Consider the following 14,195-nt stretch of genomic DNA (forward strand, 5'->3'; position numbering starts at 1 on the left):
GGAGAATTAACTGTCCTTTAATCTGTGTCCAGTATACAAATATCATATCCAAACACATACAGCACAGAAGAACACGATGTATTAGGAAAACTTCCAATGGATTAGGTTGACCAATGGAAATAATTGAGATACTGCAAATTTTTTCTACTAAAGATGGCAGAATTCCCATGCTTTATATAATGTCACATGGCAATAATATAATATTTTCCCTAGCAGAAGTGGCTACAAATGTTTAGTGTCTTGAAACATTTCCAAATTTTATTAGTGTCCTTTTTTTCCCTCATGCAACAAAAAAAAAGATTTTAGAGAAAATATATATGACGATGTGTTAAAGCATTTTGGCTTCGAGAAGAAGGCTCAGGATATAATTTAACAGTCTGATAGAAGATGAATGTTATAAGGCATTTCAAAGGGAAGGAATTTTCCTACTTTATGATATTCAAACAGTATCAGTGATTAACAAGCTTATGGAAGATATACCAATAAATGAATATTAAGATATATAAAACAATCCTATTAAAAGATGATACACATTTAAAAGGGTCTCTTATTTACCTCTTCTACATTGGAAGCTGTCTTAGCAGAAGTTTCCATGAAGATAAGTCCATGTTCTCGTGCAAAAGCTTCACCTTCTTCTTTTTTTACTTCTCTTCTAGATTCTAAATCACTAAACATGGGAAAGAAAGTGCCATATTATTAACCAACACAGGACAAATAGAGGCGTCTGTAGAAAATGTACCATGAGATTCAAACTCGTACTGACTATTCTTTCAATTAGTTTTTAACACAGTAATCAACTGCATTATGCTGGGTACTACGAGGGTCGAAGTGTTTCGAGTACACTGCTTAGTTTCAAACAGAAGAAAGATTCTGAGTTACAGTCCTAGAATCCTAAAATTCAGCAAAACCTAAAGAGTAGCCCAATACTCTGCCTTTCAGAATACTGGATTCCAAAATGAAAGGAGCCATTTTACTCAAAATAATACTTTTAGAGAGCAGAACTACACAAGTCTCCTTATCCTTCAGCCGATTGACTGCTATGAATATAATTAAAAAATAAGTAGCACAATTCTCAGAAACTATAGAAAACTGCTTAATAAAATCCAAAGTCCTAAAAAAAATTAATTAGATTATTAATCCCAGTTGGTTTAAGACCCAGTAAAATAAAGTCTAAGCTAGAAATTTTGGACAAAAGCATAGTATTCATTTTTATCATACTAGAATTGTATTAGTAAAGTGTGTGTGTGTGGGAGAAGTAGCAGTCTCCTTCAAGTGTTTTATTGTAAAAATTTTTAAACTTTACTATTATTAGAGAACCATAAAAGCAGCAAGACAAAAGCAGTTAGTTACCTACAAGGGAGCCCCCATAAGCTGTCGGCTGATTTCTCAACAGAAACTTTGCAGGCCAGAGGGACTGACATGATATACCGTATTTTGCCGTGTATAGTGCACTTCCGTATATAATGTGCACTCACGTTTTTGGCCTAGACTTTCAGGGGAAAAAAATCTTTTGTTTTAATCTTTTAATTCAAATTTTTATTTGTTTACATTTAGGTACTTTTTTTTGTATTATAAAGGAATTTTAGCATTTATATTTTTAACATATTATGGTACAAGAAATTTTATGTAACAAATAAATACAAAACACAAGAATAGATACAAAGTACAAGAGATTTCATGTACTGGTAACAAATTTACGATATTTATGCATCATAGAAGGCAAAGAAGTCTTTGTTGTTGCAAGTTTGTTTTAAGTTCAACAAGACCGATTATTGTATTCCAGGGTATTATTTTACACACAGATATCATTATTGATTTCTAGAGTTATACTTTAATCTCATAAGCATAAATAAAAGAATTAAAAACATTTATGTAGATACAGAATTAGTACTACCCATGTGTAATGTGCATTCTTATTTTTCTCTCACAAATTTGGGCTAAATAGTGCGTATTATACACAGCAAAATACGGTATGTAGTGATGAAAAGCAAGGATGTACAACTAAGATTACTCTACCCAGCAAAGCTATCATTTAAAATGAAAGGATAAAGAGTTTCCCAGACAAGAAAAAGCTAAAGGAGTTCATAACCACCAAACCAATATTCTATGAAATGTTAAAGGGACTCCAATCAGAGGAAGAAAGAAAGATAAAAAAGATGAATAATAAAATGGCAATAACTACGTTTCTATCAACAATTACTTTTACTGTAAATGGAAAAAGACATAAGATGGCTGAATGTAAGAAAACAAAACTCTTACATATACAAGAGACTCATATCAGATTAGAAGACACACATGGACTGAAAGTAAAGGAATGGAAAAAGATACTTCATGAAAATGGAAACAAACAAACAAAAGCTAGGGTAGCAACACTTACACAAGACAAAATAGACTTTAAAACAAAGGCTATAACAGAGACCCAGTAATCCCACTTCCTGGTATTTATCCGAAGAAACCCAAGCACTACTCCGAGGGGACGTGTGCATCCCTATGTTCATTGCAGCATTGTTTCCAATGGCCAAGATGTGGAGGCAGCCTGGGTGTCCACTGATGGACGAATGAATAAAGAGGACGTGGTACATATACACAATGGAACATTAGTCATAAAAAAGAATGAAATCTTGCCATCTGAAACATGGATGGACCTACAGGATATTATGCTAAGTGAAGTAAGTCAGAGAAAGACAAATACCATATGATCTCACATATGTGGGGAATCTAAAGAACAAAATAAATGAACAAAACAGAAACAGACTCATAGATACAGAGAACATTTTGATGGCTGCCAGGTAGGAGAGGGTTTAGGGGGATGGATGAAAAGGGGGAAAGGATTAAGAAGTATAAATTGGTAGTTACAAAACAGTCATGAGGATGTAGGGTATAGCATGTAGGGTATAGATGTAGGGTATAGCATAAGGAATATAGTAAATAAAATTGTAATAATTATGTATGGTGTCAAATGGGTACTAGATTTATCGGGGGTGATCACTCTGTAAATTATGTAAGTGTCTAATCACTGTTGTACACCTGAAACTAATATTGTGTGTCAAGTGTAATTGAAAAATAGCATACCTATGTACTTCCATCTAGCCTTAACACATATTATTTTGACAGATTTATATCAGATGATTTTTCTGTTAAGAAATAAAATCAATAGTTACAGCTGAATTGCCTCCTTTGTGTCTGTTTGTTCCTGATCTCATTCTCTTCCCTTGTACCACTCTGTATTTGGCGTTTTCATTCTCATGATGTTTTTATATTTATATTCATGGTTATAGCCATACAATAGAGGTTTTTTTTTTTTTTGCACGTTTTTAGAAAATACAGACGTAGCTATTGTTCTACTTGTTAATTTTGGACAACATTGTTTTTCAGATTTATCTACATAATGTATGTAAATCTAGTTTCCTATTTTTTTTACTGCTGTATTAATTCTATTAAATGAATGGGATACAATTTATTTTTAATTCTCCATCTGACAAAGTTATTTGCAATTTTTAATTATTATAAACAATGTTACAATGAAAATTTTATATAGTTTTTAGTGCCAAACTTGTGCCAAAACTTTTCCACAGTACTGTTTTTCAAACTGTGCCAGGACTCAGAGAATTGTAAAACCACTTTAATAAGTCATAATCAAAATTAAAAAAAAATGTTTATCACCCACTGTTTCATGGAATATTTGTTCTTTATATAGGTATATACATAATTTTATGTATAGGGTCATGATGGAAAATGTACCGTGTTTCCCCGAAAATAAGACCTAGCCAGATCATCAGCTCTAATGTGTCTTTTGGAGTGAAAGTTAATATAAGACCCGGTCTTTTATTATGTTAAACTAAGACCGGGTATATTATATTTGTTATTATATATTATATTATATTATACCCGGTCTAATATTACATTAAAATAAGACTGGGTCTTATATTAATGTTTGCTCTAAAAGATGCATTAGAGCTGATGGTCTGGCTAGGTCTTATATTTGGGAAAACACGGTACTTATTTTAGGTCAAATCAGAAGTTCAAAAGCCACTGCCCTTGAATATATACTTAGTATATAGCTGCTTTCACAAGAGTTGTATAATTTATACTCCTACCAGCAATGTTTGAATCACCAGTACATCACATCCTCATCAACATGTGGTAATAAGATCACACTTGTTAATATCTGCCAATCTGATGAAGGTGAATGGTTCCACAGATTTGTTAATTTGACTTTAGCAGAGTATTAGTGAGTTTCATAAATGATTATTAGCAACCTCATTAAATTAAGAAATACAGAAAAATCTAAAATGAGACAGTCATCCATTCATTCATTCAATCTTTCATTCAACATTTACTGAATGCCTTTTATATGCCAGGAATTTTAGTAGGTGGGATGTATTAATGAACAAGCCAGACAAAAATGTATATACATATAGTTGACCCTTGAACAATGCAACGGTTGGGGCATTGCACATATAATTGCACAAAATCCATATATAACTTTTGACTCCCCAAAACTCAGCTGACCTTAGTATCTGCCTGGGATTGGTTCCAGGACCCCACGAATACCAAAATCCATGGATGATCAAGTCCCTTATTAAAAAATGGCATAGATTAATGCATATCGTTGGCCCTTTGCATCTGCAGACTCCCAACCAAGGATTGAAAACGGTACCAGGTATTTACTGAAAAAAAAAAAATTCCCTCTGTATGTGGACCCGCACAGTTCAAACCTGTGTTGTTCAAGACCAACTGTATTCTAGTACGGGACACACAGACAATAATATTAAATGAGTCTTGTTTTTTTACCCCTAAGTGACTTTGTTTTACATATATTCATAATCATGCTATATCTGCAACTTTGTGTCCTAATTTTCTTCACTTAATATTGGTATCTATGTCATTACACCTTTTCCATAAATATTTTAATGACTAATTAATAATAATATCCCATCAAGTAGATATTTAACAATTCACTTAACTATTTCCTTACTGCTGGATGGTAAGACTAACACAGTATGAACCACGTACTGTGTATGAAGTGTTTTACATGGATTATTTAATTATCTTGACAGGTGAGGAAACAGGCACAGACGAGTGAAATAAAGCATCTGAGCTCACACTCTAGGAAGAGCTGGTAGTGATTCTATCCAGACCACTGTGCTAGACTATATCTTTAAAACATTTTTTAATGATTACTTTTTCTGGTAATTGATTATATTGAAGAATTTTTTGTCAAATATGGAAACACACACACACACACACACAACACACACACACAAAACTACCCATAATTTCACTTTGTACAAGTAATTAACAAGCTGGTGAATATAATTCTCCATTACTCGTTTATTATTACTCGCTGTTCCCTATCACACTTGGTCTTAGCCAACAGGCTGAGAAACAATGTTTCTTACCTACCAGAATATACTCGTATCCACCATTCCTTATAATTGGCTTTGTGTTCCCCACTCACTATATTGTGGATCATTTTCCCATGTCGTTTTTGCAGTCTTTTACAACATTATTTTTACTGAGTACACAGTAAAGCATGGTAGTATTTTATACAAATTTAAATTACACAAATTAGGGATAATACAGAACAAAGATGTTAAAGTCTCATCCACATAATGTTAAGTAACGTCAATGTTTCAACTTTACAAAATTCAGCAGGAATTTCATAACTTCAAAGCTGGGTGACAGAGAAGCTGTCAGTTATGTTTACAAAGTTGCCATATCAGTCATTATCAGGCACTGTTGTTTCTGTGATTGAAACTTCCATGAATGATTCTAATGATTGTTTTGTAACCTTCACAGTTACACTTTAGAAATATCTTGCAGTTTATAAAATGCCACCTAAGCATTCATTCAGTGAAACAAGTGCTGCAAAAACACTCCTAAAACTGAAATAGTGGAAGAAAAGTTTGATATAAAATACTATAAAGGGAACAGCAAGTATAGGCTATGATGTTAATTTAGGTGACTGTACTATAAAATATTAGTGGTAAGATTAAAACACATAAAGCAGGCAAACTGAGTTTGCAAATATCATGGCATAACTAGGCAAGAATAATTTATCCAATTATAATCTGAGGAACTTCTGTGTGCCAAGCTCCTTCCTGGTTCTGGGGACAGACCACTCAACAAAACAGACAAAAATCCAACCCCTCCTGGCCTGAGTTTACATTCTAGTACAAATTAAGAAGGGGGGGAATGCTAGCAACAGTGATGTGATAACATGCTCCTGGAATTCAGCCCCTTTGTCTGACAATCATTCTTAAGGGAAAATTACCGTGTTTCCCCAAAAATAAGACCTAGTTGGACAATCAGCTCTAATGCGTCTTCTGGAACAAAAGTTAATATAAGACCCGGTCTTATATTAAACTAAGACCGGGTATATTATATTTATTATTATATATTATATTATATTACATTACATTATATTACACCCGGTCATATATTATATTAAAATAAGACTGGGTCTTATATTAATTTTTGCTCCAAAAGACACATTAGAGCTGATTGTCCGGCTAGGTCTTATTTTCAGGGAAACATGGTAGCTTTGAATTACACAAAATCTTCAAGAAAGCACCCTTCCCTTTCCGTTTTATACATATGCCACTTTATATTTAAACCATCTCTTATTTTGGGATATTTAAAGTTATTCCCAGTTTCCCACTACCAGTATTTGATTATGTTTGCATTTTAAAATGTTATCTTAGCAGAGGGTTAAGGACTTGGACATTTGAGGGATTTTTCAAAGAAAAGCAAGTGACACTTTTCTATTCGCAGTTTTTGTTTTTATCATTCTACTTTGTTCATTTCCTCAGTTTTCCTGGCATAAAATCTTATTGTTGTCTTTGACTTTTCACCCCCTCTAAATTGCTTTCATTACTTAAATATTTCTTTCCTAAATTATTCTTTTATTATGCCCCCTTTTTGTTAAAGGTTTGTATGATAATCCTTTAACTATTAAAAGCTTTCATCTTTGTAGATTTTGCTTCCTACTTCTTGTATAACAAATTTAAAATGGCACAGTAAGAAAAATCTGTGTCATCTGTCACTCTGACTAGGTCACTGCCCTTCTCAAATCCCTTCCCTGGCTTCCTAGTGCTTAATACATCTAATTCAAAAATTGCTTATTCTGTTTCCACGTCTACCTCAACGCACCTCATCTAATAATAATCACCTCATTTATCTCCTTCATTCCCATTTACTCTTTGCATGCCATATTCTTTTTTCCTTTTTTCTAGCTTCTTCCTTAAAATGTCTTTCCACAACTACAATAGTCCTAATTGTAAGGGCCACCCACCCACAATCATTAGAAACATCTCTTGTATATACTAAGCTTTGCCTTTTTATATTTAGACTGTAAGCTCCTCATGGGCAGCAACCAAATTCAAGCCACAAGTGAGCTGCCACTCACCGTGCTTCAGACACAAGGAAAACACTGGTAAGACAGGGAATAAAAATTCTCATTCTTCTCCAAACATTCTTATCTTATCATATCACACATCACCACTTAAAGATAGTATGAATACTTCCGTATTACAAAGACTAAAGCTTCCTTCCAAGAACCTTAATCTTAAAATGGCTTAGTGAGGTAATTTAAATGAGGAAAAGATAACCAAGAAAGGCCTTGAGTGAAAGCAAAGATAATACACACTTCCAGCTACAAAGTAATTAAAATTAGCCTTTTACAATGGAAATATCACTTAAGTAAATATTTTCTCTTAACAGCAAACCTAGATTTCTATTAAAACAATACTTTCTAAAATCAAATCTATACAGTATACTTGACATGAAAGAAACTGTACATTCCATGTAAAGTGTGATGAGTTTGACACACATTTACCTGTGAAGCCATCAGCCTCAACAAAGTTTCCTCACATCCCGTTGTAATCCATCCTTTCCTCCTCCTGCACCCTAGGCAACTAATGATCTACTTTCAGCCGCTATAGATTAATCTCCATTCACTAAGATTTCATATAAATGGAATCACACAATATGTCTTTTTTGTCTGTTTTTTTCACTTGGGATAATTATTTTGAGACTCATCTACTTTGCTGCATATGTCAATAGCTCATTCCTTTTTATTGCTGAATGGTATCCCATTGTATGGCTATATGACAACTTACCTACTCACCAGTTAATTGAAATGTGGGTTTTTCCCAGTTTTGCACTATTACAAATAAAGCTACTATGAACACTCGCATGTTTCTTTGTGTAGACATACGAAAGCATGTTTATCTTGGGTAAATACCTAGGAGTGAAATGGCTAGATGGTATGGCAGATGCATGTTTACTTTCTAAAGAAACTACCAAATTATTTTACAAAGTTGTATCATTTTATATTTATACCAGCTGTATACAGGTTTAGTTCTTTTACATCCTTGCCAACACTTGGTATGTTAATCTTTTTAATTTTAGCCATTTCAGTGAGTGTGCAAGGTATATCTGAGGTTTTAATCTGCATTCCCCTCATGATTAGTAGAGTTAAATATTTTTCATGTGCTTACTTACCATCTGTGTATCTTTAGTGAAGGGCCGGTACAGATCTTTTACTCATTTTTTTTTTTTAAGATTTTATTGGGGAAGGGGAACAGGACTTTATTGGGGAACAGTGTGTACTTCCAGGACTTTTTTTCAAGTCAAGTTGTTGTCCTTTCAATCTTAGTTGTGGAGGGCGCAGCTCAGCTCCAGGTCCAGTTGCCGTTGCTAGTTGCAGGGGGCACAGCCCACCATTCCTTGCGGGAGTCGAACCGGCAACCTTGTGGTTGAGAGGACGTGCTCCAACCAACTGAACCATCCTGGAGCTCAGTGGCAGCTCAGCTCAAGGTGCCATGTTCAATTTTAGTTGCAGGGGGCGCTGCCCACCATCCCTTGTGGGACTTGAGGAACTGAACTGGCAACCTTGTGGTTGAGAGCCCACTGGCCCATGTGGGACTTGAACCGGCAGCCTTCGGAGTTAGGAGCATGGCGCTCTAACCGCCTGAGCCACTGGGCCGGCCTCTCTTTTACTCATTTTTAAAACTGGGTTGTCTTTTTATTAATGAATTGTAAGAATTCCACATTTATTCTAAATTCAAATCTTTGGTTAGATATATGTTCTGCAAATACTTTCTCCTTTTCTGTAGCTTGTCCTTTTATTTTTGGAACTGTCTTTTGAAGAGCAAAAATTTCAAATTTTGTGGAAGTATAATTTATTTTTTCCCTTTTATGCTTTTCTCTGTCCTATTTAACAAATGCTTGGGGGGCGGACGGGTGGCTCAGTTGGTTAGAGTGCGAGCTCTGGGCAAGGTGGCTGCTGGTTCGATTCCCACATGGGCCGCGAACTGCGCCCTCCATAACTAGAATGAAGTCAATGAACTGCTGCTCAGCTCCTGGGTGGCCAGATGGCTCAGTTGGTTGGAGCGCGGGCTCTCAACCACAAGGTTGCTGGTTCGACTCCTGCAAGGGATGATGGGCTGCGCCCCCTGAAACTAATGGCAACTGGACCTGGAGCTGAACTGCGCCCTTCACAACCACGATTGAAAGGACAACTTGACTTGGAAAAGCCCCAGAAGTACACACTGTTCTCCAATAAAGTCCTGTTCCCCTTCCCCAATAAAATCTTTAAAAAAAAAAAAAAAAAAAAGAAATGCTTGACAAAACCAGTCACTGAAAGTTTGTTTTCTTCCAGAAATTTTTTTACTTTTAGCTCTTACATTTAGGTCTATGATCCACTTCCAGTTAATTTTTGTATGTCGTGTGAGTTAAGGGTCAAGGTTCATTTTTTTGCACATGGCTATTCACTTGTTCTAACACCATTTAATGAAAGGATTATCCTTTTCCTTAATTGCCTTGGCAACTTTGTCAAAAAATTAATTGACCATACATGTATGGATCTATTTCTGGACTTCTCATTCTGTTCCACTGATCTATGTCTATCTACGCCATTATCAGACTAAACTAATTATAGTAGCTTTATAATAAATCTTGAAATCGGTGTTAGAGAAGCCAATGAATCCTTCAATTTTGGCTATTCTGTGACCTTTGCATTTTCATATAAATTTTTAAATTAGCTTGTCAATTTCTACCTCCTTAAAAATATCTGAAGAATTTTGATTGGGATTACGATGAATCTTTAGATCAATTTGGGAGGAACTGACATCTTAAAAATATTTCAGGCTGGTCTGGTGGCTCAGGTGGTTGGAGCGCTGTGCTTCTAACACCGAGGTCGCTGGTTCGATTCCCACATGGGCCAGTGAGCTGCGCCCTTTATAGTTAGGATTGTGAACAACAGCTCTCCCTGGAACTGGGCTGCTGTGATTAGCAAGAGGTTGGCGTGAGCTGCCGCGGGCTGACGCGGGCTGCCGTGGGCTGCTGTGTGCCGCCATGAGTGGCTGGTGGCCGGCAGCTCTGAGAGCTGCCGTGAGCTGCTGTGAGCGGCCGACCGACGGCCTCAGCCGGGGGGAGCACAAGGCTCATAACACCTGCGTGGGCCAGGGAGCTGTGTCCTACACAACTAGACTGAGAAACAATGGCCGGAGTGGGGGGGAAGGGAGGTGGAAGAAACGGGGGAAAAAAACATTCCATTTTCCTACCCATCAATAAATAGTCTCTCTCTCTCTCTCTCTCTCGCTCTCTATTTAGGTTTTTTTTTTTTTTTGACTAAGGACTCATAAGATAAGAAAGTAATCATCTAATAATAGGAATTTTAGGAAGACCATGGTAACCATAACTTAGAGCTGGGGAAAAAATATCTTTGAATAAAACAGTATTTTTAAAATTGTTTAGGAATCATTTATTTTTTTTACTGAGATATAAATGACATAACACTCTATGAGTTTAAGGTGTACGTACAACCCATTGATTTGATACGTTTATGTAACAGAGTGTGATTATCACCAGAGCATTAGTTAACACCTCCATCACGTCCCATAACTCTCATTTTATTCTGTGGTGAGAAAATTTAAGATCTAGTCTCTTAAGTACGTAATACAGTACAACTTTGAAGTGTATAATACAGTACTGCTAACCATCACCATAACGCTGTGCACCAGGTCTCCAGAACTTATTCATTTTCTGACTGCAAGTTTGTACCCTTTGACCACCATCTCCCCAATCCATTTGTTTATTTTGTTTACAATATTCCTTATTATTCCTATAACATTGAAGGATCTGCAGTGATACTCTTTTATTCCTGATATTGGTAATGTGTGTTGTCTTTTTTTCATGATCCGTATCTATTTATCTTCTCAAGAACTAGCTTTTAATTTCACTGGTTTTCTTATTACCTCCCTTTTTGCTTACCTTGGGTTTAATTTACTCTTATCTTTCTAGTTTTAATCTTAAGGTGAAAGTTTAGGTAATTGATTTTGATTTGAAACTTTTTCCTAATATAAGTGTTTAGTGTTATAATCTCCCTCTAAGCACTGCTTCAACTGCATCCCACAAATTGTCAAAGATTGTAGAGATAGAAATTAATTTCTGGAAAACAGGTAAATAATACAAATAATTTTGGTCCACAGAAATAGACTGTGCCCCATAGAATATGACTATCATCCTACGGTATTGTTTAGTTTTGTATCCATTTGTAAATTCATTTCAGCATTCCTTATTGCATTAAAAATGTGGTGTTTTGAATTACCTTTGAAATCAACCGTAATATCTTACTGGTTCCCTCATTAATTAATTGTGTCTAGCTAGCATTTTAGAAATACTAATTTTATTTTTTACCACTGTGATTTTCTACTAAAATCAGTGGAAACTTTCCCCCACTCTTGCAAGTTTATAGAAACTATGGGCAAGAAACTGTTCTCCCACTACTATCACTTCAAACGTAGAGCACAAGGCCATTACTGCAGACAATGCTCCCTAGCAATACAAAGGAAAATAAAACCGAAAAACAACATTAGGATGACACTACCTAAAGCTTTAGAGGTAAGTTTAAAAGCACAATTGAGATATACACTGAACAATATTAAAAGTGTTTCAGGATTTTAAGTAGAAATGCATGGGATTAATCAATGTCATGTACTAACTCTTAAAAAGTACGTTAAATCATGAAAAAGGGAAAAATATTTTTTTTGAGTTTTGCACAGATACTTATTTCTACTGCCAAGTAGTTAAACAATTTGGATAATATTTAACAGTGACTTATCCCCCAAATAAATCAGTGGGTTTTATTTCAAATTACTAATCAGATAAAACTCTTTTAGATTATTCGTTAAAGTATACCTTCCAAAACAAACAAAAAAAAACCTATTTGAAATAATAATAATTTCCAACAAAGCTTATTATCTTTATTTTAAAAACCAAAAGAAACATCTTAGGGTTTTCACAGTTTTATAATTTAAGAAGCAATAACTTATATTTGGACAAATGTATAAGATAAGTGCTTTAACAGTTATCACATCAACAGTTATCCGTGGTCTTCATCATTAATGCAAAAAAAGCTTTAAACTAGTCCTCTTACCTTTTATTTCCAATAAGCATAATGACCATGTTGGAATTGGAATGCTGGCGGGCATCTTCTAACCAGGTTGTCAAGTGGTTGAATGTATCTCTCCTAAACATAAACCATAATCTGATTACTACTGGCGAAGGATTTCCCCTAGCAGGGTACAATGAATGCTACAGGGCACAATGAAAGGTATATATTCCATCGAAGGTAACTATTTTTAGCCATATCCACTTACATAATGAAAATGTTCAAGTACAGTATTTGGATTTAGAATCCATTGATGATAGTTCAGTTTAGAAATTAAATGTAACATCCCTTTATAAAATTCGAATGTGCAAGTACCATTACCAAACTAATCAACTTGGGGGTACTTATATAAGAAAATAATTTAGTTGCAAATTCTACAGAAATTTATATTTAATTCAAGACCCACAAATCTGAAAGGCAAACAGCCAGGGCATAAGGGCAAAGCTATACTTTTACTACTGGTACCATATTTATTTAGAAAATTTCTCTGCATTGACCACAGCACTAAAACATTTCCAAGTTCTCACCTTGTAATATCATACACTAGTAAAGCTCCTGCTGCACCTCTGTAATATGACCTTGTGATGGAACGAAAGGATTCTTGCCCTGCCTGTGAGGAAAGAAAAGGTTGAGAGTTTCCTTTAATAAACGGTCCTCTACATTTTCTTATTACTCACATGCAGAATATGGGCAGGTATGGAAAAGAAGAAAACCTACCTTCACCAAGCTGGGAAAAAGTCATGAATACCACTAGTGCTTAAGTCAACCACAAGTGCATGCAACCCCCAGACCTCTAAACCTTTTTTGGCAATCCCTGACAACCCAATTTACTGAATGGCTTCACAACACATGAATCATTATTAGAGCACAGAATGGACTCCTAGCAACTAAGCTCTGAAGACAAATTTGAAAGGAAGCAAATAACCCAGAGCCTCACATTTGAATTCAATAACCCACTCCCTGGGGCAGCTGTTGACACTAGAATAAATAAAGTCCATTGTAAATAAATGATGAATGACATCTTTACGCCCACCATCTGCTGGTGTAAAGGTTGTTGGAAGGCCAAGGATGCAGATTTTATCAGTTATATCATAAACTGCAGTGAGCTTTCAACAGTCATCAGATGGAATTCTTTGAGCAATCATTTTATTATGAAAAACAGAAAATAGCCCTCAATTTAATTTATATAATTTTTCTCCACACTTAATCAATTTTCTCTGTATTTGATATATAATGTTGTCAAATGGCAACAGGATGTAAAAGTCATCTTTATATTCACTTATGAAAACAGACTTCAGATTATACAAATTTAGTTAATTTCTCTTTTACTGGTGGCACTAATGTTTTTTAAGAAAGGCTGGTGAGGGACATGTCAACTGCCTTTGAGTTTACTCGTAAAATTGAGACAGTTCTTATAAAAAATACTTTTTTCATTTTAATCACTTTTTTCTACCTTTCAGAAAAAAATAAGCATGTAATAAATTAAGTAAACACAAAGCCAATTTTCACAATTTTTGTATTCAAAATCTAACTTCTTGAAACATATTCATGTTTGTATGTTCTGAATGCAGATCTTCCAATGTAAGTATTAACCCTCAGAATGCACAGAGCTCAAGTTCTGTTGTGTTCTAATATTCAATGCTAACTTCTGTTCTTGTTGAGCCTCCCAGGCCGCCTGTGCCTAGCACTGTGCCGGGCACACAGTAGGCACTCAGAGAAAGCCTGCTGAGTGAGA

General features: G+C 35.1%; 1 protein-coding gene across 1 annotated transcript in view; it reads right to left on the bottom strand.

Annotated features, from left to right (window-relative positions):
- Window positions 1-14,195, bottom strand: part of RAB2A (RAB2A, member RAS oncogene family) — an 84,931-nt gene that overhangs the window by 24,096 nt on the left and 46,640 nt on the right. Inside the window, exons 4-6 of the mRNA XM_033126555.1 lie at window positions 12,988-13,070; window positions 12,446-12,538; window positions 556-667 (exon numbers count right to left, since the gene is read on the bottom strand). Coding sequence (XP_032982446.1) covers window positions 556-667; window positions 12,446-12,538; window positions 12,988-13,070 — 288 coding nt within the window. The remainder of the gene's footprint in view (window positions 1-555; window positions 668-12,445; window positions 12,539-12,987; window positions 13,071-14,195) is intronic.

The sequence above is a fragment of the Rhinolophus ferrumequinum genome, chromosome 14, assembly GCF_004115265.2.
Source record: "Rhinolophus ferrumequinum isolate MPI-CBG mRhiFer1 chromosome 14, mRhiFer1_v1.p, whole genome shotgun sequence".
Lineage (NCBI taxonomy): Eukaryota > Metazoa > Chordata > Mammalia > Chiroptera > Rhinolophidae > Rhinolophus > Rhinolophus ferrumequinum.